Here is a 24,737-nt window from a genome sequence, read left to right as displayed (position 1 = left end):
TGGTAGAGTTCGAGATGCTAATGCCTTGATTGGGATGGAAACGCCGGGAGATGATGATGATGATGGGAGGCGTTAAATGAATGCCGCGGGCTTTATTACATATCTGCCCCACGTCAGAAAAAGATCGCCTGAAAAGAGAGAGGCGGAAATAGATAAATGTCTAACTCTCCCAAGTAGACCGAACGTCTGGTGATACAAAGGTTCTCAAGTTGTTTTGACCGCCACGCATGTCTGAGACGGCGACATGGAAATAATTGCCTTGTATGGCCTTCTCCGTGCTGTTGACAGACCTCACGCGAGCACCTATCTTGGAATCATTTCCACGTTCATTTTGCTCTACACAATTGGGTCGAGTGAAAATACTCAGCTGTCCATGGTACGAGTTCTCGTCAAGCGGGGTTTCCTCTCTGTTGTCTGTGCATGGAATGCGGGGTTGTCTTGGGTTGTTCAGCCGTTCACTTACACTACTTGCATGGTGACGAGCAGCGCAGGTCTCACCTGCTGGACCCTCCCCCTTTCTTTTTTTTTTCTTTTTCTTTTTCTTTTTTTCCCCTTCTTTGTCGGTCTTGATGCTGTCTTGGAACTGAAACCTGCAGCGTGGTGGATTGATTGTGTTTCATGATATTCTCTGTCCCGTGATCAGTTCCGCTCTGGAGACAGATTGAAGCTTACAAGACCTGGGATGGAATGGCATCAGATGGTGGGGGACGCTCAATCTCCAAAAATTGACCAAGGCCCAACTTCCATGCTGCAGTGCCCGAAGCCAGCCAGGGCAGCCAGGCCAGCAATTCGCAAGTCGTGCCAGAAACGGTCACCCCACCAAGATTACCGGTTCCATTCATTTCTCGTGGTTGTGGAGTTCTGACTGAGCCTAGTTGGGTTTAGCGTCAGGTACAGCCGTCAAGTGCTCCTTCAGTAATTGGATCGCGGAAGATCCGTGTGGAACGGCTATCCGCGGCGGCTACCTAGAGCCGGGGAAGGTGTGTGTCTAGTAAACCTGCCACAACTGTAGTGTAATCCTTCGCGTGCATTTACTGCGTAGGGTAGCTGATGGCCAATGTTCCAAGATCCACACAGAAAAACCTCGCAATATCACCAACTGTGGTCCTGTAATTGAGTGCGGCTACAAAACGAACAACATGGCAAAATATACCAGGATCCGTTCGTTCTTGACATGCCTTTTGATCCTTTTCTAACCTGCACCACACGGTACAGCTGACATGAAGGATGGGCAGGAGGCTTCTTCTGCACAAACCAATCGGAGGGCAGAAGGGGGTCGAACACGACGGTTTGAGGCTCTACTGGCTGGATGCAACGGCGAGTGAAACCAACCAGCAAAAAGATGGTGCGAAAAACACGACCATCGGTAGCTGATTGCAAACGCAGAATCCGCATTTATTGGTGTTGCCGTTTGCTGTGAATGGGTGAAACTCTGTGGCTGGTCAGCTCAATGACCGTCACATCTTGAGGCTGTTGATCTACCGGAACCCCAAACCCCCAAGCTCCACGATGGCGGCGTGGGGGAGCATGGGTTTTCGTTTGGCCTCTGCGGCATGATACATCCAATCACGCAAGGTGAAGTCCTATACATCTTCATTCTAGTGTCGATCCTGAGGACGAGGGGGCAGATTAAGACAGAGCGAGTCCAGTCTACTAGGGTGATTGATTGTCGACCCTAAGCAAGACAATAATCTGCATTCGTGTCACAGACTCAAACCAACCAGGTTTAACTCGTATATCGCGGTAGCACAGAGACCCCAAGTCTATGATATCCGTCACCGTAAATAATCCAGTCAGTTGGTCGAGTCCTGATCCATCATCGTCGCACCGACAACATGTGTGTCTTCTTGAAGGTCTGGCAGGTGCAAAACTCTGGCCGCCATCATTCCCACGTCGTCTGCCGCCTCTATTGCCCGCTCGAACCTTGATTCGCCTCCTGGTCCTAAGCCTACGTGCCGAACGGCCATAATGCAAAGAGAAACTGGGCAAATAGCCGTCAGAAAAGCTTTGCTTGCAGCCGCTCTGTTCACGCCGCGGTGTTGTGCCACTGTCTAGGTGAGAGGTGTCTTCGACCGGCGAGCTTGGCTCAACTGGAGATACTTGGCAGATGTCACGGTTCGGCTATGGTAGTGGAGACGGCAGGAACCCTGCTCGCCTAGGTCCATGACAATTCCAACTTGTTGTTTCAACATTGATTTGTTCGCAATTTGCGTGAATAGTGGCGGGAATTAATGCGAAAAGTTTCTTATTGTTGGACGTACAATTCTGAGAGGAACACTACTTTTTCTCCAACCATCGTATCCTGTCATCATGCACAGGCAGAGACACAGGTCAGATGAAGCACTGCAAGATATCTTGCTGTCCGGTACCTGCAGTGGAAAGATGTCGTGGGTTGCAACACGACCCGCACCGCATCCGCATGCCGCAACGCCATTACAATCCAGCCCTGATTTGTTTGGTAGTTGTATATTCAAATTTGGAGCGGATGGGTGTCATAAACAAACTACCCTCTTAGATCTTACAAACTTGGCGGACTCGAAGGAGATGGACAAAGGCAGTCACAAAGAGACGCTTTCTGTAGCGTATTTTACCCTGGTCATAGTCCGTCGCTTTGAACGGAACTCTGAGGGAGCCAAGAAGAGCTACAGATCTCCCCTATTCAACCCATGGCCGAAGAACCAAAATAACAAATAGAAACTAGTCCTGTATTGTACGGTAAGATACTATGTACATCCACAACGGCACACATCAGCACCGCGCCCAACGACCAAGCGGGTGATGGAGGGGTATGTTTCAGGCCAATTCAAAGGTTGGAGAACACTTTGCAAAAAAAAAAAAAAAAAAAAAAAAAGAAAAAGAAAAAGTTATTCAGAAAGGACATGCCTGATGAGGTCAATACCATGACTCGTTAAAATTGACCAAAATGAGGGATGTTCCCGTGAAAAGGCAACTAGCACTCAAAAGTGTGATCTGCCTTGCCCTACCGGACAATACCTAGTTACCTTACCTTACGGAAACAAGATGAGATGAAATTAGATAGGACAAACCTTGGGGTTAGGGTTAAGCTGGCACTTCCCCCCATAAAACAAGCGCAGAAGACAACCGCCGTGGATCATGGATCGCAAAGCTCATCTCAAATGCAAATGTCGTCGTGATTGTTGTTGACGATCTGGTAGCCTTGGCTCATCGCTCTCCACCCATGGGGTTGGCGGCAATCTGACGATACTCTCCCACGACCCTCCTCCCCACAATGCCCTCGTCTCATAGACGTACTGTACCTTGGTAGCTGCCACACTGAATAGACGCATGGAGAGTGCCAGCGAGGTCAGTGCAGGCTGCACCTCTGCAGGTACGAGATACACTACCTGGAATGAAAGGAGCTCTGTCCATTCGCTTTCCGCTGTCGGGTTTCCGATTTTTTCTTTTTGGCCCCTGTCCGACCTTCTCTGGAGGATTTTGCCCAATGAAATTGGCTTGGGAAGCTTCATTTCCTCGAGCACCGAAAGTGCACCATTTTTGGAGAGGATGTGGTGCCTCAGTTGAGCGGGCAGACGCACGGTGGAATCGTTTGTCACACAAATTGCTTTTGCATGCCCCTTTTCTCCATGGACGGATCTCCGCTGGCCAATGACAGAGCTCAATTGACCTCCAATAAACACACCCCCCACACTCGGGGGTCATCCGGTCCACGGCGGGTCGCTCCTCCGCGTGCGTGCTTCCCACGGTGAAGGTGAAAAACTAAGTAAGCCAGGTCAGGTCGGCTGCCAAGGCGCTCCCAATGCGCTCCAAACTGCGCTGCCAGCCAGCCGAGGTGCAGGATAGCACCTACCTAGCGAGTAGCCCCACGGCTGCCCGTTCAGGTTTGTTGTGTTGTTGCAGTCCCGTCGTTCCTGGCTCAGTGGAGGTTAGGTAGGTACCTAGGTAGGTAGTGCAGGTGCCGGGCCCTTGTGCCCTTGTTGGTGCCTAGCGTAGTCGACGGGATCCCTGGGAGGGGACTTCCTTGCGTGTGCGTGCGTGCCCTGCCCTGCAGTGTGCATCCAGAAAGAAAGTTGACGGTCCTCCTCCTCCGAAAGGGTGAACCACCCCCGGCGACCTAACCATCTTCCACCACACCTTGCCTCATGCCCAGAACCAGGTTCAGTTCCCAGGCCTGGCCCCAACCCGCACACTACCTCTACCTCTACGTACAACCCAAAACCTCATCCCCATCCCGTTGCGTCTTGTCGTCCGACCATTCCATTCCTCTGATCATCAGCTTCAGGTCCGCCGCCGACAAGCCCCTCTCAGCCTCTTGTCGCTTGTATTCGGTTCCCCGCGTTCCAACCCGCACTTTGGGTGTGCCCGCGCGCCCGTCGTCACTCCTTTACCTGGCCGACAATAAGAAGATTAATCCTCTTCTCCTACGACGTCTTCCCTTCGCCCGCTCTTTTCTCTCGAATATTTGTCGGTATACTGCGGCCAAAAATACCAGCAAACCCAAAGACCTGGATGTGACGCGAGATCGTCCTCTTCTTTCTGTTTCTTCATCACACTCGCTCACTGTGTTATTTTGACATACCGAAACTTCCCACGCCCGATTGACCGACGATATTTGATTGGAAGACTACAGAAATTGGTGCTGTGCGATATAAACAGATCGGGACATCGTAAAGACACCTCGACTTCTCGACACTATTGACCCTGCAGCTTTCGCAACACCAGACTCACCTCTTGCCCGGGGTTGTCCAGTACAGAACCTTTCTGCTTTTGTTGGCTATAGAAAGCGGGTATACGACTTCGGCCTCGCCCGATAACGGCGGCGAAACATACGGTGAGTGGCCTGGGGTCCTGGTACAAAGGGCTGTGATCCCCGCGAGCACGAGCAAGGGGCGCTGTTGCGCTTTGCACGAGACCAAGCTGACACACAATCCTCCCTCACTTAGAAACGCAACACTGCATCTGAACAGGTTGACGGGACGTCGCTTGATTCGTCTTGCCGTATCACCGACCAGATCGCTTCGGGTGAACCCTCGCAAAAAATACGATCTGCACTACATCCCTGGATGGAATGCAAATCTCACCATCCGCCACTCTGATCTGATCTGGGGCAGTTCTTATAATCGGGTCTCACTCCTCTCCGTCAGTGTGAGCTTGTTTATATCCCGACACCGCACCACAAACCGCCAGCATGAATCGCTTCAGAAATAAGAAGAAGACCAAGGAGGAGGCCGCCGCCGCCGCCACCGCCGCCGCAGTCGCCCGCTCTAGCGAAGACTCGGAGCAATCCTCCTTGTCAGGCTTCAAGGGGTTCAGGAAGGGGAAGAAGGCACCGGTAGAGGAACCCAAGCTGGAATTCGATCTCTCGACGGCCCTTCCTTCCGACGACAACTTCCGCACAAGTCTTCTCATGACAAACCTATCTGCGCGCTTTTCCATGCTAAGAGAGCAAGATGACCCCAACACCAAGATTGGCAAGGCCAGCGACGACAGTGTATTACACCCAAAGCGACAATCGCGACTTCCTGACTTTGGTTTTGGTGCCGCCGGAGGTCTTGGGGACATTGCCGAGGTGGAGTCCATCAAGGCTCCTTCTCACTTTTTCAGGAGCGATTCGATTGCTTCTGCTGACTTCGACAATGGTGGAAGCATATTAAGTCGCGGAAAACCTATTGAGGGTAACAACCTGTTTGGTGGAAGGCAAAAGATCTACAAAGTGCCTGCTACCAAGTCCGGCGGCCTGGGAGGCCGGGCATTGTACGCCGATGACGATGTCGCCTTGTCCGCTTTTCAGCGTTGGCGTATTTCTGAAAAAGAAAAGGAGCAGCAAGAGCATGCAGCTGAAGAGGAGCATGAGCAGGCGAAGGCCCATGAAGACCACCCACGATCCGAGTCACCGCCCCCCTTGGGATACAATTTCAAACGGGAGACGAGTTCGGCCACCTCGTCGGCTTCCATCATGGCGCGCAATTCCACTGCTGCCAACTCGATCGCATCACAGCCTGCAGGTTACGTGTCAACTGCTCCTACCTCGGGCGCTTCTACTCCCGCTCTTGACCGATCGGTGACCCATAAGAGACGTCTATACGAGCAAAGCACGAGCCAAGATGGGCCAGAACAATCCTCTGTACTATCGAGGATCGAGTCACTCAACCGCCAGAAGACCGCGGCCTCGGGCGTCAAGGCCCTTGGTGACCGGCTGGGCGAGGAACGGACCCTCGCAAGCAAAACAAGCGCCCCTCAGCTAAGGTCAGTCAGTCTTCCGATCACTACTCCTGCGACTGGTACTGGGGACTTGGGAAATGGGGCTGCTCCTCAAGCGGATCCCGAGCTAAACTTTGGTGGCTCTCCTCCACTCAGTCCCCCCATCAGCGAGACTGGCGAACCGCTCCCTCTGTTGCCCATTCAGCCTAACGATGTTGGAAAAGCCACCGCTATGGGAGTGTTTCAGAAGCCTTTGCAACCATACGACGAGACCAAGTACGCCCAGCGCCAAATCCAGCTGCAGCAGGGTCGCGAGACGCCAACCCATCGCTTCCGGGCAGAGTCTGATGCTTCCTTCGCTACCGCTCGCTCACAGGAATCATCTACCCACGGGCAGCCCTTTGAGGGACGAGGGGATCCTCTCAGGACTCAGCCAGCATTGGAAGAAGAGCCCTCGACTACCGAATTCGATTCGCAAACACCCGAAAGTCTTCAAGCTGAAGCTTTAGCAGCCCTTTCCGGTCAGCTCAGCCTTCAGCGTCCTGCCGATGAGGAACACCCTGCGCTAAGGGGGGCTGCTGCTCCACCCCCGCTTTCTATCAGCACATCAGCAAAGTCCGAAAACCCAAGAATCTCTATCGAAGAGTCGATCGAGCCTGCATCGGCAGACTCTCCTACTCTTGGCCCCAACGCTGGACTTGGTGGCCTAGTCCGTTCACACCTTCGCTCAGGCAGCAATGCTTCCTCGATCTGGAGTGCCCCCACACAAAACAACGATCCCGAGCCGCGACCGCTCAATATGTTGCCGGACCCCAAGATCACTCCATGGATTGCGCAGGAACAAGAATGGACACTGAACTATTACGGAAACGGTGCCAAACCAAACACTGACAACCAGGCAGCTGAAGCAGTGCAGAAGGAGACACCTGTCGTAGACTCCGCACCCTCCAACCGGTCGAGCAGTGCGACCAATCACGGGCTATCCAAGCCTTCAAACAGATCCAGTAATACTGACAGCGAACTGGACGAGTTCGCAAGTCAACTGGCCGAAGCTCGGCGACGAGTGAAGGAAAGGCTGACTTCTTATGCCGAGTCTGATAGCAGCAGAGCGACATCACCAGTTAGACAGCCAGAACTCCCCTCCCACAAAGGCAGCCAGTCCTCCCTGAACCACTTGAACATCAACATCCTCAAAGCAAAGTCAAGTAGTAGCTCTCTGGTAGATCGCTCACGGAATAATTTGGGAAGTCAACCCAAGTCCAGCCTAAAGCTTTTGGGCCTTGGGGGCGCCAGGAGCAGTTCTCGGAGCCCAACCAAGGATTCATTCGACGTGAGGGAGACAGCCGTACAAGCGATCCCAGAGAGGAGCAAGGCGCGCCAGGCCCGTCATAGTTCCGAGACTGAGAACGACAATTCAAGTCAGTCCACAAATGACAAAGAGGATACTTGGAACGCCCACCCAGGTTTGATGGCATTCAGAAATGCCAAGCGCGAGCTGCAGAAGCGGAAGGAACTTGAGGCTCTTGCACAACAGCAGCTTTCCACGACCGCGCCGTCTCTTGATGAGTCAAGCAATATGGAACCGCTGGCATTGCAATCGCCTCCAAGAGCTCCGAGGAGGGGACGAACGTCGAGCAGGGACGGGAAGGCACATCCCATGCAGTATAGTTCACGCGGCCCTAGTCAGGAGCGTGGATATGGAATGCATCGTGACTCTCCTACTGCTCACATCATGCCTGGCAGCCGTGAGAGAAGTGATTCGGATGCCAAGCGGGGAAGATCAACGTCCAAAAGCCGCCGGCTGCACCATCTCATGCTGCAACAAGACGGGAATATGGCGCCTGGGAGCCCTCGCGGCCCACTGCGCTCTCCTGGCCTTCCTGATACAAACGTCAAGCAGTCTCCCATCATGCCAACCCAAGGCTATTCAAACCGCGGTGCCCCTTCTCCCTTGCCTTCGCCTCATGTGCTTGAAAGATCCAAGTCTGCAGGCAATCTGAAAGCCGGTCGTTCGGTATACGGTGCTTACCCGGGACCGCCCTCACCCGCATCGCCAATGCCTCCTTCGCCGTATACTGCAGGACCTGCGGCATCCCCGGCGGGAACGCCATCCTTCGGTTCCAGATCAAGACAGCTCATTTCAGAAACAGCGAAGCGCTTCGTAGACAAGCGGGAAATATCTGAGCCGAAGTTTGTGATGGCAACCAGCCGCATGCCGACGATGGATCTGCCTCATGGCTACTCACAGGAAGGCGGGTCTCGCCCGAGCAGCCGTGCGGGAGTACCACCTGTACCTACCACGGCACCTCCAGTTCCACCCATCAACCCTCGTCGCAAACGCGAGAGCCCACGCGATACGCCTGATGGTGCCGGCATGGGAGTGCCTCGCCCTCCATTTGCAAATCAAACAGAGAGCATGGCTGTATCAGATGCTGAAACGCAAAGTGCCTTCTCTGTTAGTGACGACGAAGAGCCCGGAAAATCCGACTACCGGCGACGGTTGCGCAAACCTCACATCGAGTCATATGGACGTGTTGGGCGAGCTCTTGCTAATATGGGGGAGAATGGTTCAACATTCTCTCTCAAACAAGTCGAGTCACAGCACAAATAGCCCCATTGGCATGTTCCAAGCCCATCTCATGTCTTGTTTGGAAGCCGATTGGTGCAAGCATCTCCGTCACTGATTTGCACAAACCATTTATCTGTCATTTTCCCATCCTTGAAACCCGTCTTTTTCTTTCTTCAGGGGCTGTGTTACTTTCGGGTTATGAGGCAAGCAGCAATGGGGGCAGGAGTGGCCGCCGTGTTGATTTGAATGGGCTTATGAAATCCAGATACCTCTGCATTTATATCAACTTCGTGTACAAACTTTGTTATATTTTTCTTTACTTTTTGTTTGGGTTCTTTGTTGAACATTTTGTATCATCGTGTCTTAAACTTCTTGCCCGTCTCCAGCGGCTTGCGCAGTACCTGGGGTTCTGCGCGTTGAGAACAAACAAGATGTAGGATTCCGTGTACGGCAATAGCGGGTTAGTCACTTCTCGAAAGAGACTGGCTCGGGAAAAGTAGTTATGGACTCCATCACGTTGACGAGGAGGGGAATGTATTAATCAGGTGGAATGGGGAACGGAGAATGAGCCATGGGTGTACGGATACGGCTGGATGCCGGCGGTAGGCGGGGAGGTGGTTCCCAGCACTGTGCTTTTGGGAGGTTCTTAAGTAGTAGGAAATATACCAACTTCTGTTCAAGACCCAAGTTCGAGAGCAGCTGGGTGAGATTACCCGAAGGCTTCTGGGTGTGCAAAGAGGGGGACAAAGGACGCTTGGCGCCCAGAAGCCCTCGGGTATACTGGCTGCTTTTTGTCGTTCCAGACTGGAGGAGTTGAGCCGACCCGCGTGGAGATATCAAATCGGTAGCACTTGCACTAAGAGGGAGACACGGCCCGAATATCCCAAGTCTCCCGAAGTTTTCCCACGGACTTGGTTACACCGGGATAAGTGTCGGACTTGGGCAGACCGCGAACAAGCAATGTGTTAAACTTCGGAGAAACCTCATCTATAATGTTTGTACTATTCAAGGTAACCAACCCCTCACCTGCTCGCTCTTCTGCTCCTTTTTTCTCACCATCTGGACGTGAGCTAAGATATAAAAAAGAAGAAATACCCCAAGATAACAAGCGTCGACGACCACTTCCTCGCATCAACAACTCAGCTAATCCTCAACCGCAAACATGCCCTTCATTCGCTCCTTTGAGCCAAGAGATACTGAGGCTTGCATGCACATTGTAAGTGCCAATCTGAAGCACCTCACTTGATCATGCAACACTGCTCACTTACTCATCCCTCCTTTCTACCGCATCCCTTACAGCACAAGATCATGTACATCCACCATCTAACCTAACAACAAATTACTAACTCCAAAACCACCCCAGTGCCGCGCAACCCAGTCCCCAACCGTCGCGGCTGACCCCGTCACCGCCCGCATGTCCCCCTATATCTGGTGTGTCCAATTCACCCATCTCTCTCCACAGACCTGTTTCGTTCTGGTCGACGACACCGATACCAACACAAACACCGACTCCTCTCCCCCCTCCAAAGACGGAAAAGATGGGAAAGTAGTAGGCTACGTAATCGGCACCCCCGACGTCCACGCCTTCGCTGCTTGTTACCCCCGCTACATCAAGGAAGTGCTGCAATCCCCACAAGGTCTCATCGACGTTCCCCCGCCCAAGCAACTGGACACACTCGAGAGCTGGTTCCTTCCATCTTCCGGTGGTAAAACGAAAGAAGCTGCTGCTGCTGCTCAAAGGTTGAATCCGGTGTGTCTAGCTCAACTTGCGTATAACCCGCAATGGCTGGTCTTGTCAGGGCCGGAGGGCGGACCCGCGGAAGCGAGGAAGAAGGAGATGGTGGAAACGTGGAGGGCCATGTTGCATATTGATTTGTTGGATGAGTGGCAGGGGAAAGGGTGGGGGAGGAAATTGATTGAACGGTTTGTGGAAGCTGTAAGGACGAGTGGAGCGGATTATGGAAGGGGAGTGAATCTGGGGGTGGCGGGGGAGAACAAGCAGGTGGTGAAGTTCTATGAAAAGGTAGGGTTCAGAGTTTTTGAGGGGGGAGAGGCGGAGGGGAATGTTTGGATGGTTAGAGACTTGTGAGGGAAAACTGGGGGAACGAAGAGGGAGTAAGGACTGTCCGTGTGAGGGCATCACTGCGTCCCCATTAGGGTTTCAAGAAAAAGAAAAATGTTGGTGAGATCGCAGTGTTTGATATTTTTCGACTCTATCGGGCACTAACTACCAGGTACTTCTTATGATTCCCACACAATGCGAACCTGAGGGTATTACCTGCCTGTCGTGATTGTGTCTTCGTAGCAGTTGGTACCAGGAATGCGGGGAAATGCAGTGCAGGACAAGACGTTGAACCGGGTGCATAAAGCGGTCGCTCCTTCTGCTCTTGTCCAGCTGCTCAAGCCTCCATTATCCTGACATTTGGTCGCTCTTTCCCTCCAGGAAGCCTGCCATTTTTTTTCTTTTTGGAATTTCGGAACCCAAACTTGATTCACCTCTTTCTATGATTGGATTTCTGGCCTCTCCATGCAAACAATTCTCTGGAGAGTTTCTGCCCCTTACATCCGATGCCACCCATTGCTTATCCGGCCGTCACTGGCACCTGAAACCCCAAAAGACCTCGTTGATGTCGATGGCGTGGTTGCGGTTACCCCGACCGACAGTGGGCGATGTCCAGAATGGTGACCTGATCTCGGAGGATGGCTGAACCCTGCCCCCTGAAATGGACTTCGACTTTCGTTGTCTTCTCTTCTTCCACTCATCATCACCAACCCGGGTCGCGACAAGTCTCCTCTAGCCGCGCTGGCCATTAACATAGGCTGAGGAGATCCACGTGGAATGCTGGCCAAATATTCTGACAGATACCTGGCAACTTCCTCTGGTTTATCGAGTGGTGGTGGCGGCGGCGGCGCTCGTCTGCGTCTGTACCTCGGCGCCGGACATCCTGGCTTCCACACCGGTATTTTCTCAGCCTCATCCTCACAAATATCCATCTCATCGCCCGCGTACCCAGCAGTCCCTAGTCTAAACACATCCAGCAACACCGCTGTGGGCGGTCCGGTTGGTGCCGGCGGTGGACGTCCCGGAGGTACTACCCCCTTTCCTTTATCTCTCTGACTCCTCTCAGGTACCATACTCAAACCTTGTCTCTGCACCATCCATGGACCATTTTTCTCGACAACTCGCTGATCCGCCGTACCCAACCGTTGTCCATACCGATTCAGCACCACGCTATCCGGCCTCAACACTCCCACGTCTCTTCGGTTTCGAAACTGACAGCGAGGATTCGCACACCTTGTCAGGTGCATCGTACAACGGGAATCAAACACATTGCTTATCCACTCACGACAGGCACATTCCCAGTGGCATGGGTCGATATGGAAAGGATGAGCATGTAGGCCGGCAACGGTTCGGACAACGGTTGGTCCCTGCATATGGACTCCTCTACCCCCGACGGGAGGGAGCAAGCTGTTGAATAATAAAAGACCGCCAAATCCAGGTCCGAGGGCACAGTTGGCGCATTGAATATGAGAGCAGGCAGGGTCGTGACAGCGATCAAACGTTTTGTTGTTCACCATGCCGATCTTGTCGAGGCCTCTGTATTCATTGTTCTGCAGGGAGTGGATCGCTCTGGTTGCACATTGACAGCAGAACCATCGGTTTAGTTGGGTCAGAAGAGGGATGCGCAGGTGGAAAGGAAAGTCGCCCGGAGCGGGGGGTGGATAAAGAACTTCATCTCGGCGGAGCTCTTCGACGCGCGGTTCCGGAAGGTCCTCGGCTGGAAAGGTGGTAAGAATGCGAGTCTCTTGCGCCGAAGAAGTGTTGTTGGTCGGATACTGGTGGTGTTGGGAGTTGTTCATTGCGTTTGCTTGTTTATGTCCTCTGGTTGTCTGGTAGCAGTGGTCTAGAGGTACACGCATTGATTGCATGGGTTTCGACTGGGACAAGACCAAGCTGGAGGTAACCGCGTCGAAACGCTTCTGTTTTCCGAAGAAGCCTTTCAGACGGATCGAGGAGGAGTCCAGTCCCACAATGTTGGTTACTTCGTTGATACTGCTGCATTTATCGAGGGGTCATCATGGAAAGATGGTGGCGGCATGCGGTGGGAAGCGTGCTTACGGTATGTCCTGTCCCCCAGCTGAGAAATTTGATGGCCATGTGCTGCTTACAGCGCCCCAATAGTACGTAAGATGAGAATGGATGTGATCGCGCAAGTATAACGGAAAGACGAGGATATAGGGAAGCAATAAAGGCGACACTGCTATGCCTTATCGCCTGGACACACCACTCCCCGTCTCCCACTTTCCACCGTCGGAGGTTGACCTAAACTCCATACGTACGTACCCGTTTCCGATCCTCGCCGTCTCCTAGCTCCATTAGCAGGAGTATCCAAGTGCGGTCGGGATAAGTTCCCTACTACGGCCAACTGCATAAATCTTTTAATATCGGGTTCCGTCGTACATGGATAAGACCGGGTCACACATTGACCCCATGGCAAGCACGCGTTCATAAGAGCATCGGAAGCCTGCCGGCCGGGAAACGTGAGACCTACATAGTCCCTTGAGACTCAGAATTTGCAAGGTGAATGCTTGGTTGACCATTATGTGACTACAACCCAGATTTGCTTTTGCGGCTTTAAGGCGGCCATCAGAAGGGTGAAGTCTAACAGAACGGTGTAACAGGACGGCCGCGTTTCAAGCATACCGTACATCAAACTAGCGTTGCTACTCTATCGAAGACAAACGCCACATGCGCATCGATGCGACATGTCATATGGTGGAGCAATAGCACGAATACAGACGAACAATGATGTGAAAGTTGTTCGGAATGGATGGGGCCAAGCTTTGGGCTAGCTCCCTTCGAGGTCATGGGACAACATGTCAGCAAACGCCTGATATTGCATAGGGAAATCACATCACGAGGAAACATGGAGAAACTCAATGACAAATCAGATGCCTGTTGTTTTTTTTTTTTTTTTTTTTTTTTCTAATGTGGTGATGATGAAAAACTAACAACCAGATTAAAATCTCACATTTGTCCACGGTTTGGTAAGTCGAGAACACAGCTGTACAGTGGTTCTTCTACCAGAACATAAAATGAGGAACATACAACAAAGCAGAAGATATGGCTACTTGCCACCTAACGCTCTCCGCTAAAAGCCCTTCTTGATCAGGTATTCGAAAACATCCCCTACAAAAGCACTGGTCGTAGCCGCCGCCCGGGAGCCTTTAACCAACTCGGTGGCAGTCTCGCAGGCATAACTCACTCGCCTCTTGAGAGTCGTGATCACCATCGAAGCCGGAGCCTTTGGTTCAGGAATATGGAGATCCTTGAACGAAACAAGACTCTCACTCCTCTTCATTGTGTACTCTTCCTCGTCATGGGTCTGAGTCTTTAGTGTGGGTGGCAAGTACCCCTCTTCAAGACTGGCGATGATGTCCGTCTCGCTTTCATTGTTCGCGCAGGCACCGAATCCTTGATCACTCGCTTTGTTACCGAAAATTTCCATGTCAAACAACGGACGGAGTGAACGACGTACCTGATCTTCGGCGGGAGTCATTGGCTCGGGCGAGGCACAGAACTCTCCACGATGGCGCTGATGGTCAGGTGGAAGGATGGTGGTAGTAGTACCAGTGGGAGAGCAGGAGGGGGAGGAAGGAGGGAACCACGAACCTTGTTCATACTGGGTTTCAGGCTCCAGCATAGGTGCATGTTGTGCATGCTGCACTCGCTCGAGGAGAAGGGGGTTGGGGCGATGCCTGTTTTTACGCATCCGTGTCCTCTTCGTCGTCGAAGTCGACGATGATGATGGGGATCCCGAGGACGACATGGAGGCCCAGGGCGAGGTGAGCTGCTCGTGTGGGAGAAGAGGGATGCCGATGGTCTCGTTGCTGTCGTAGCTTGAAGAGCTAGGTCTATCAGATTGTTTCATGTCGGGGAAGGGGAACGATCCTGAAGACTTGGAGTCGCTCGAGTCATTCGAGTCAAGGGGCAAGTGGCGGGCTGGGCGGAGGGGCGTAAGGTGCGGCGATGAAGGGGGTTGAAGGCGCTCGTGGGGGAGGAGAGGCACTTCGAGGGGTGAGTCCATGCTGGACTTGCTCGATGAGGAGGAATTGTTTGATTGCATAATTTTTATGGATGTGAGTCGTTGTCTTGGGTGATGTTGACGCTTTTGTTGTCGAGAAAAGAAACTCATTTGCTTCGGAGGGAGCGGCATTGTCTAGAGGTATTTATAGTCGACTGATGGCATCTTGAACGTCGTTGTTAAATCTATTACACGGCACTCATTCTCTTCTCAGTTGAGTTTTATCTATCTTGTTTATCCGCACATTAATCTTGTTACATGAACTATTGTCGGATCGTGCTTCCGAACAACAAAGAACAACGCGAAACAGCACTCGTGTCCGGCTTCTCAAGGTGCCTTTGTTTCGGAGCGGGAGGGCTGCATCCCCGGGACCAGTAGAACAAGGGCGTTGTTTCCGGGTTTCAAGTGAACACAGTTGAGTTATTCTAGAAGACGGGCATTGTTCTGGAAGACGATGTTCGCTTCCCCTCGTTGTATTGTAGCCGGGATGTTTGGCCTGTCTTAGCTTAGAAATGAAGGACCTGGCCGGCGCGATTACCAGGTGAAACATTTTTGCTGAAGACAAGTGATGTTCATCTTCACGCCGCTCATCTTCCGAAGAGCCTTCATGGCTCAGTCATCTTTCCAGATGGCTAGAATACAGAGCTCCTCAAGAGGTTCAATTATACTCTTCGTGATTACGGAAAGTTTCCATTGTTCACGATGACTGGTCTTGTCTCGTCGAAGCTTTATGCTGGCAACAACTATCGAAAGAAGTCGAGGGACATCAATATAGTGCCAAAAACTCAGCAAAGTTACCCCCAAGTGCGAAGAGCTGTTCATCGCTAAGTCAGGTGTTCTAGCTGACTTAATTTGTTTAAGCCCAACTGAGTGGACCCGACTGAACAGGAAGAAGATGAAGAAGAATAAATCTACACAATTAGGTAGCTATAACGACAAGGTGAGTGGCAAAATGATATCCATTGGAGGCAGATTTATACACTTAGACTGTTGGGAAAGTCAATAAGGTTTGTGAAGGGATAGTTGGAGACTAGGAAGAAATGCTCGCTCGGGAAAAAGGTCATTGGGGGGGAAGGGGTTTGAAGAGAACGGTATCATGCAACGTTATGTTAGAGACAAAAATGCCTTGAGAATAGGAGTACATCACAACTTGATATCTCAGGCTCAATCGTCAATGAGTGATCATTTTATTTATTCTTTCAATCTATGTTGTACGTCTTGAGCTTTGGTCAGTAAGGAAATCTACCACTTACCCACGAGCATCTACTTCGCCACACGCCCCCACGCACCGTATCACCATATCATCCCCAAATTGACCTCATGGTTACACTCCCCCGGCACTCCTAACTCTCTTCCTCGGCACCGCGCAAGGCGAAAGAGCCTCATCCTCGTCATCCATTCTCCTCCTCTTCTGCGTCGAGGGCTTGAACCAGAAATCGTCTGTCCCATCCCAGTTTTCTTTCTTCTCCCAAAAGTGTGGGTCAAACTTGTAATCGCGCTTACCATCGGTAGGGTGGATTCCCTTCTGTGAGCCGTACCGAGAATTGCGGTAGGCAGTCATACGCCTAAGGAAGAAGAGGTCATTTTGAGAGGGGAGGTTGTTAGTACGTACCTTGGGAGTGGTGGATGTTGATGGAGGAGGTACAATCTTGACTGATGGCCTTCTTGTGTGGGAAGGGGAAGGCGCTGGAGGGCGACTAACGAGTTTGTGGTTAGGGAAAGGGGGGTTTTGAGGGGGAGCAAAGGGCATACGAGATTGAACAAGGGTTACTTGGGGATCAAGCACTGAAGCATTGTTTACGTTAGTACTCTTAGGCGATACTTGACCCGGCAAAACCGCCAGCATTTCCGGGTGTTCGAGGTAATAGCGGAAATCCTCCTGCCGGCGTTGTGTCATTTGCTGTCCATATGACTTTGGTGGTGGCGAAGGATGTGAATACTCGGCTGATAGCGGGAACAAGTTAGCAGACGGGATGGGAATGGGAATCGAGGGGGTCTTGAAGCCTAAGCCTTGCTGGCTGAAGACTTGGCGGGCAAACTCCGTCATCTGCGACAAGTCGTTTTCCAATGTTAGCTGCTCTATTTGAGCTCCGATCAGCTGTCTTTGTAACTCATCTATCTTGAAATCGCTAACCTCAAGTTGATCGAAGTCGAGAAGAGCGCCGGCAGCCTCCCAGAAGTTCCATTCCTTGTATAGGACTCGTAGTTTCTCTTGCTGTACCTTCAGCTGCTTCTCCAAGTTGCAGACGATATCCTTCACAGCCCCATGCAGGATGGCAGGAGAATCAGGATGCATTTCAGACATGGTGAGTGATTTTCGACGAAGTTGGTAGTGCTGTTTCGGGCCGTCGCTTGTCGCACTCGAGTGAAGTAACGAAAAGTGGTGGAAAGTGGTAGGTATTTACTCGCAGCTTGCAAGCACTTGTCTCCGAGTCGTTGAACTGTTGATGGCCCAGCAAAGTCTGTTCGTGGTGTCATGGCGATGGCTGTCTTATAATCCTCATCGGATGGAAATAAATAGACAGGCACATTCTCCTTCGGCGGGAGCGAAGACAACCTAACAAGGCCATTATGAACAATGGACAATGGACAAAGGTCTCGGCCTGTTCTTTGACCGGACGGGAGCGGATCGTCTTCCGGTGGCTTCAGACATGGTTCGACAAGCTTGATCAAAGTAGCATACGGCCACACGGTGAGACGAATGAAGAGACAAAGGAGTGACAGTATTGAACAGACTGAGAGAACCGAAGGTAAAGTTGAGTGTGCCGTGAACAGAATTGAGATGCAAGAAGGAAGGCTAAAGGACCGCACAGGCGGAAGCGTCCTGGAGCTGAGAACGAATGGCATGCAACCGCCAACAGATGGCAGACTTGGCAAACGATGAGATACAGTAATGTGCCCTGTAAATGCTAGACCCAATAAATGCAAAGACCCAGTAAATGCTAAGAATTTCCGTGCCCGAATTATTTTAGTATAGTATAGCCTGCAAACTGCAAAATGCAAGCCGCTCAACCGGCCTACCATATAAATTTGCAGCTAACAGGGTAGCTACTAGGGGACTGTAGCACTAGGGATGGCTGTGAATTTCTAGGTAATTGTAAGGAACGAAAATGTAAGGAAAAAGAAAGGAAAGTTACTGATGTTTCTGTCACACGTGACTTTTCACGTGTAATATCCCCACATAAATCAAGTAAATCTAGGCATTTCATGTGTAATCTGGTGTAATCTGGTGGCTAGACTAGGTTGAAATACTACATTTTAACTATAATATTTATAGCTACATCTATACTAATTACCTCTAAACTAACTATATCGAACTATCTTTTCAACCTCTTCCTACCCTATAATATAAATAATCCCAATAAAATAGGGTTCTATCATAATCTCAAGCATTAAAATCGTTATTATACATCTCCGCATACAAATAGTCCTCTACCTCTTTAAAGATCTACTCTCTTTCTACCTCTAGTAGGGCAATAAAGGGAATATAGGTGGCATTAAAAGCCTTATAGTTTATAAAAATAAATAAAGCTATATCCATCTTATCGATTACCAGACGGCTACGCAACGGTCCCTCAATATAGTTTATTGCTGAAAAGGTACGCTTAGAAGGTATATGTCACGATGCCGACTAGGAAGGACTTGGAGAAGACGTAATATTACACGAAGAGGAGAAGATCAGAAGAGAGCAGCGAAAACTCTGCTCCCAAACTATGTACATGAACCAAGTGGAGACTCGACAGAGCTGACTAAAGGACGGTTAGGTTGCGGTGGCGGAACGCCGAGAGGGACGGGACCATGTCATATGGTGCCGTGACAGTATACTATTAGTGAAATAGCGAGAAAACCACAACAACAACACCAATACTACCACGACCAGCACGATGCATAAGGACCGTAGTTCTTAACTGTCTAATCAGGTAGAGTAGTAGATGATTTTCAAGTCTTTTCGGATGGTCGAGATGGGAGGTATTAAGCTAGATACGACTTATTGGAGTCACGCATTTATTAAATAGCTTAATATTCAGTTTTCGCTGGAAAACGAGGGTAACTATCGGATCTTTCTGTATTTTTCTTTTCGAATATAAATAGGGATACGAATGAGTATTTCCCTAAGAAGGATAAAGGATTACTTAGTATACTAAATAAATAAAGATAAATAATTAGTAATTATTAAAAATTAATTTTATATAATTAAAAATTACTAAAGAATTAGAAATTAATTATTTTGCTTAACGAAAGGTTGATATTTTTTTTTTAATCTCCTATCCTATTTCCTTATATTTAATCTCCTTCTTTTTCTATTCTTTTTCTATACTAATTATCTAGGTTTATTCAATTTAGAAAGTACTTCCTTAATCCTATATATTTTAAAAATTTTTAAAAAAAAATCACTACTAAAAACCAATATATATATTCCTATATACTACTCCAAATTAAATCTTCCCTTTAAATTTACAATAAATCCCTTGAGTAGATTTACCTTTATATATATATATATATATATAATTAGTACTTTCCTTTATTATTTTTATTACCCCTATATCCTTTCTTACTTTTTGTAATTAAATATTTTTCTTTAGTACTTTTAGTAAGGAGATAGTTATTTGTTCTCCGAATAATATTATTCTAGGTCGTTCTAATAAATTATAAAGGTCCTTATAATTTTGAACGAATATTTGAATTAAATTTTTCTTTAAATTCTATTATAATTTAGAAAGGGTTATTAGGATTGTATTTAGGAAGGTTGTCCAAGTCGCGCTCTATATAGTGAATAGGGTAGACCAAAGAGTTTACTATAAACTTATAAGAATTAAAATCAAGTAGTACTACCACTTATAGCTAATTAACTATTAGGTTTTAGCTAGTAATAAAAATTTCTCTAACTAAATAAAAACTCTTAGATTCGAATACTAGGGATAATCCTTATTGTAATATAGGTATAGGGTTTAATAGTATACGTTTATATTAAAAGGAATTGGAGGGAATAGACGGGTTCGAAGGCTTTTTAAAATTTAAAGGGATTAATAATTAATTAATCCTCCTTACTTAAATAAATATCTATATTAAATTTATAAGTAATTCTAAGGTACTTAATAGGCTAATACTTTTTAGAACTAATAGAGCTCTATTTTTTAATAATAATTCAAGAGTTCTTATATTTCTAGGCGGAAAAGGAATTTACAATTATATATAATTTATTAGAATATTAATAGAAAGAGCCCTAATTTCCCTAAGAGGGTTGGATATAATTAGTATTAAATTGCAGCGTATCTAATTATTAATAGTTAATTAAATAGAAGCGCTTCATCTCCCAATTGAATAAAGATTAAGAAATAACAATACTATTAAACGAAACGAAGTTAGAGTAGAGGCCGGTTAATTTATTATCCTTAAGCTCTAAGAACGAATTATAATTTATCGAGGCGGAATTAGGGTTAAAATCGAATTTCGGGAAGAATTTAAAGGCAAATAAATATTATTTAAAGAAGAGGTTAATCTTCTAACCTCTCTTTATTATATTATAAAAGTAGGAGAGGAAGAATTAAATAATAAAGAGTTAAATAACGAAGAATTTTTACTACTATTTTTTTTAATAAATTTAATTAATATATATTGGAATAGAAGAAGGTTAATTATAGTATTAAAGTTATTATATAGTTGGTAGTAAGGAAAGATCTCTATACTTCCGAGCCCTTATAGTCGGTTCTCTTTAATTTAAGTAATATAATCCTTAGATTATATAAGACACTAGGACTTTTCTCTAATACTATATATACATTTATTTTATTAAAAGAGGATATTATTAAATCTACTATCCACTATAAATAATACTTCCCCTAAAGGATTCCTAAATAAGCCTTTAAATTACTATTACTTTATTTATAAAGTATTATAAATTATTCTTTAATATTATTATATTATAATATTCTTTCTCTACTTTTATTTAAATATTATATACTCCTTCAATATTATACTCCATTTCTAAATTTTAAGTATAAGTATTTAAAAATTTAGATTATATTCTACTAATTTTATTCGTATAACTTTTATTACTATTAATCTATAAATCCAATTGGATTTTTAGGTAACGAAGTCGATTTAACAAATAAAAAGGCCTAAGTTAGACTTTATTACCCCCCAAACGTTAAATTTTTAAAATAATAAAATTAAAGCTAACTCTATATTCTTTGGTATAGAACCATACAGATCAAAATCATAGTAATCCTATTAGCCTACCAACTAATTAAAAATAGCTATTAAGAAATATATATTTTATAAGTAGATAGGGATTACCCAAAACCTTTTTTCCTTTATAAGTAATTTAATATCGTTCGAATTAATTATATATTTTAGAATTTTATTAGTATTATTCAATTAAATATACTTATTTAATACGAAAATTATTTTTAACCCTTTTCTAGTTACTTATAGAAGTAAGGTAATTAGATTATTAGTATAAATAAAGGTATACTTATTAATATTGTACTAAAAGTTGGTTAAATATATTATAAATCGCTTCTAATTATAAAAACTATTTTTATTTAGTAGGAAGGCGCTTACTTAATTAGGTTGTAATTTAAAGCGGAAGAGCTTGCTAAATAGTTTATTAATATTTAGTTCATTATAAAGTAGGCTAAAATTAAAGTACCAATTTGGTTGAGTATTATTTAGTTGGGAATAATTAAAAAATATATACTTATTCTTTAACTTCGGATTTTAAAGGGGGCTAAGATATACTTTACAAACCCTACACTTATTATTATACTTTAATATCTAATTACGCAATTAGTTTATTCTTATAATATTCAACCATTTATTAATTATTTTTAATAAATTAGGGAAGGATCCCTAATAGTCCTAAACGTACTAATTAATAAAATTTTAAAATATAGTCTTTAATAATTCAGGTACAATATTAGTATTTAACCGAAGTATTTAATTAATAATATTTTAATTAAATATTATTTTAAAAACTTTTTAAATCTATTTAAATCGGAAGTTTAATAATAGTGCAATTACCTGCTTATTAAATTAGTTGAGGATCGGCACTCTACTATACCCTCGTAAAAATTGAAGGCTATAAGTAGGAATAGGCTATTAGGGTTATCTATTATTAGTATTACTAAATTTTATTTCCTTAGTTGGGCTTAAAATAGTCTAAAGCTTTTTACCTTCAGCCTTATCGGATTTACTTATATTATTATTACCTAAAGTAGCCTAAACCTTTTTGTAGGAAGAAGTATAATTATTAGAAGATATATTAATAAAGTAATATCGGAATAATTAATTTATCGGCGTTAGAGGAAGAAAAAACTAAAATTAATATTTAATATTTTAAAACGTGTTGAGCTGTGTGTAGTAAAAGAATTAATAATGTAGGTTGTACTAAATTAGGATTGCTTTAATAGAGAAGAAAAAATTTTAGAAGTTTTTAGGCTTTTTAATATTATTACTATAGGGAGAAGAAAAGGAAGGTAGGGAAAAGGTTAAGGGAAGAGGGTATTATATAAATAATTCGTAGATTATCCGACTATTAAATTTAAATATTAAAAGTATTTTTTCGAAATTATTATTCGCTTAACTAGTAATATAATATTTAATTTCATAGTATTTACCTTTAATATAGTCGATTTATCCTTTCTTTCAAAGCAAGTACTTAGGCAGTAAAGGCAGTAAATTATAAAGGTTTAAAGTAGTAAAAATTTTTCATCTCTTCTTTTTCTAATAATTATAGTAATTTTAATAATTATTTAGAATAATAAATTTTCTCTAAGTAATTACCTTCTCCTAAAATAATAAATAATAGATTAAGTATTAATAATAATTTATTATTAAAATATAAAAACCTACTTCCCTCGATTAGATTTCCCTTCTTACCTCCTTCCTTTTTTAATTAATTCCCTATTATTCTATTAATTTTCTTTTTTCTATATTAAACACTTACTATTAAAATATTTACTTATAGCTCCAACTAACTTCAAAGATACGTAAATCCTATATAACTTCTTCCTCCCGCTATTATTAATTAGCCAATTAATACTCGTTAGAACGCCTATAAAAATAATATTCATTGGCCGTAGTACAATAATATTTCTAAGCTAGTCCATCCCTATTCTATTTCTTACTAAATTCAATATAACAATCGTTTTAAAGCTTACAAATTTCTCTATTTACAAATCTGGTAATAAATTAGGCTAGGACCTTTACTTATAAACGCTATTTAGGGAGCTGATACGGATCACCTTATGTATGTAGATTAGCTCAGTAGTTGATGGTGTATGCAGGTCGCTTGACCGCCCTGCCCAGCCCGCAGGCTGGGCTGTAGGGTGGGTTTAAACGATAAGATAAGGAGGTGGGTCCGCCTAAATAGATTATATCAATTTATCTACGTACGGTTCCTACTCTTCCTAATTCTTCCTTCTATATTATACTTTATATAGGAATAATATTATTGCTTTTGTATATCAATTGTAGGGTTGTTCTTTAAAGTAGAAACAGACCATATTATATAGTAACTACAACGACTTTAATCTAATCACCTTTTCAACTCTCTTCTACCGATTGAATCGTAGTAGATCGCGTAGAAACCTACGATTTAATCGAATTGTAGTAGGCTAGATAGTATTGCAATAACCAATTTAAATAGATTATATCGCTCTCTTACTTCCAAATAACCTATTACTACTTAGTTAAATTATAATAGATTATAGTAATACGTACTTCCCTATTACCTATTAATTAATTAAATTATAATAGGTTAAATAATATTTTACTTCGTTTAACGAATTTCGAATTCTTATACAATTTATTACTTAAATTTAAGGCTCTTAAATCGCTAAATTATAGTAAACGTACGCGAAATACCCTTAATATAATAAGTTTCCCCCTACTTTCGAATTTAAGTAAATAATAGGTATCCCTTATTCTTTATATTTACTTAATTCCCTTCCTTATTTAAATGCTAATAATTGGAAGTTAATATAAAATTATTAACTAATATAGCATCTCAATAATTAAATAAACTATTTAATAAGGGTTCTCCGTCCGGTAAAATTAAATCCGACGTTAGTATAATACCGCCCTCTAAATAGTCTATAATACCTTACAATCTTTGAATTTTAATAAGAAATATACACTTTAAATTAATTAGTAAATAGGTTTCTCGCGAGTCCGGCTTAAAAGCGATAAACGAAGAAATTGGCCGCGAATTTAAAATAATTAGTTTACTCTCCGATTAATAACTTCCCAAAGGAAAGTTCGATTTTGTCCGGTTACTTACGCCCGTTATATTTAAGCGAATTAGAAATAATATAGAAATAATAATATATATATTAAATAAAATTAATAGGAATATATACGAATAAGATACTTAATATTAAAGAATTAATTATAATACCGATTATCTACGAATTAAAATAAACGAAATTACTAATTGTATTAGAGACATTGAAACTGCCTTGAGCGATTTTAATAAATTTAACGACCGGAGATATTAAGATATAGGATTAAGAATAGATACTATAGAGTAAGGTATTAATAGTACGTTTAATATAGTAATAATAAAAATGGATAATCTTCTAATATATTGTACCTTAGTACTATAATTAGCCTAATTACTAAATAATGATTCTATTTAATATTTATCCTTTTCTTCTTCATTAAAAATATTTACTACCCGGGCGTAAAATATATAACCTAGTAGTTTTATACTTATAATTTAAGGTTATTTAATTAAGACTATAGTTGATGTAGTAAAAAATCTTGTTCTTAGGCTACTAAAGAATATTATATTGCTATTATACAAATATAATTCTTATTAGTTCTCCCCCTATTGCCCTAAGATTATTAATAAATAGTATAATAATACTTTTCCCTTACTTAATAATTTAAAGGGTACT

General features: G+C 44.8%; 5 protein-coding genes across 5 annotated transcripts; 2 read left to right on the top strand and 3 right to left on the bottom strand.

The window, feature by feature from the left end:
- Positions 1–4,804: 4,804 nt before the first annotated feature.
- Positions 4,805–8,897, top strand: B0T23DRAFT_147571 (uncharacterized protein). Its single transcript, XM_062832468.1, has 3 exons — positions 4,805–4,810; positions 4,923–6,225; positions 6,337–8,897. The coding sequence occupies exons 2-3, from the start codon at positions 5,168–5,170 to the stop codon at positions 8,789–8,791; spliced, it is 3,513 nt and encodes a 1,170-aa protein (XP_062693139.1). The 5' UTR covers positions 4,805–4,810; positions 4,923–5,167; the 3' UTR covers positions 8,792–8,897.
- Positions 8,898–9,779: 882 nt separating this feature from the next.
- B0T23DRAFT_147542 (uncharacterized protein) lies at positions 9,780–11,004 on the top strand. Its single transcript, XM_062832467.1, has 2 exons — positions 9,780–9,965; positions 10,113–11,004. Exons 1-2 carry the CDS (start codon positions 9,912–9,914, stop codon positions 10,836–10,838), a joined length of 780 nt encoding a protein of 259 aa, XP_062693138.1. The 5' UTR covers positions 9,780–9,911; the 3' UTR covers positions 10,839–11,004.
- A 304-nt stretch (positions 11,005–11,308) lies between these two features.
- Positions 11,309–12,610, bottom strand: B0T23DRAFT_317275 (uncharacterized protein; the record flags this gene model as incomplete). Its single annotated transcript, XM_062834994.1, has 2 exons — positions 11,309–11,990; positions 12,045–12,610. 2 exons carry the CDS (start codon positions 12,608–12,610, stop codon positions 11,309–11,311), a joined length of 1,248 nt encoding a protein of 415 aa, XP_062693137.1.
- Positions 12,611–13,902: 1,292 nt separating this feature from the next.
- On the bottom strand, positions 13,903–14,877 carry B0T23DRAFT_442350 (uncharacterized protein; the record flags this gene model as incomplete). Its single annotated transcript, XM_062840818.1, has 1 exon — positions 13,903–14,877. One exon carries the CDS (start codon positions 14,875–14,877, stop codon positions 13,903–13,905), a length of 975 nt encoding a protein of 324 aa, XP_062693136.1.
- A 1,231-nt stretch (positions 14,878–16,108) lies between these two features.
- On the bottom strand, positions 16,109–17,322 carry B0T23DRAFT_147517 (uncharacterized protein). The gene has a single exon (XM_062832466.1). The coding sequence runs from the start codon at positions 17,138–17,140 to the stop codon at positions 16,160–16,162; it is 981 nt and encodes a 326-aa protein (XP_062693135.1). The 5' UTR covers positions 17,141–17,322; the 3' UTR covers positions 16,109–16,159.
- Between the last annotated feature and the right edge of the window lie 7,415 nt (positions 17,323–24,737).

The sequence above is a fragment of the Neurospora hispaniola genome (genome assembly GCF_033458365.1).
Source record: "Neurospora hispaniola strain FGSC 10403 chromosome Unknown B0T23scaffold_4, whole genome shotgun sequence".
NCBI classification, from domain to species: domain Eukaryota; kingdom Fungi; phylum Ascomycota; class Sordariomycetes; order Sordariales; family Sordariaceae; genus Neurospora; species Neurospora hispaniola.
This window is presented reverse-complemented; position numbering and strand designations above follow the sequence as displayed.

Bases quoted from the DNA above. Each gene is read 5' to 3' on its own strand.
- B0T23DRAFT_147571 (XM_062832468.1), top strand. From the start codon at position 5,168: ATGAATCGCTTCAGAAATAAGAAGAAGACCAAGGAGGAGGCCGCCGCC. The intron at 6,226-6,336 runs GTCAGTCAGTCT...TCCTCCACTCAG, and splicing joins ACAAGCGCCCCTCAGCTAAG to TCCCCCCATCAGCGAGACTG.
- B0T23DRAFT_147542 (XM_062832467.1), top strand. From the start codon at position 9,912: ATGCCCTTCATTCGCTCCTTTGAGCCAAGAGATACTGAGGCTTGCATG. The intron at 9,966-10,112 runs GTAAGTGCCAAT...AAACCACCCCAG, and splicing joins CTGAGGCTTGCATGCACATT to TGCCGCGCAACCCAGTCCCC.
- B0T23DRAFT_147517 (XM_062832466.1), bottom strand. From the start codon at position 17,140: ATGTCTGAAATGCATCCTGATTCTCCTGCCATCCTGCATGGGGCTGTG.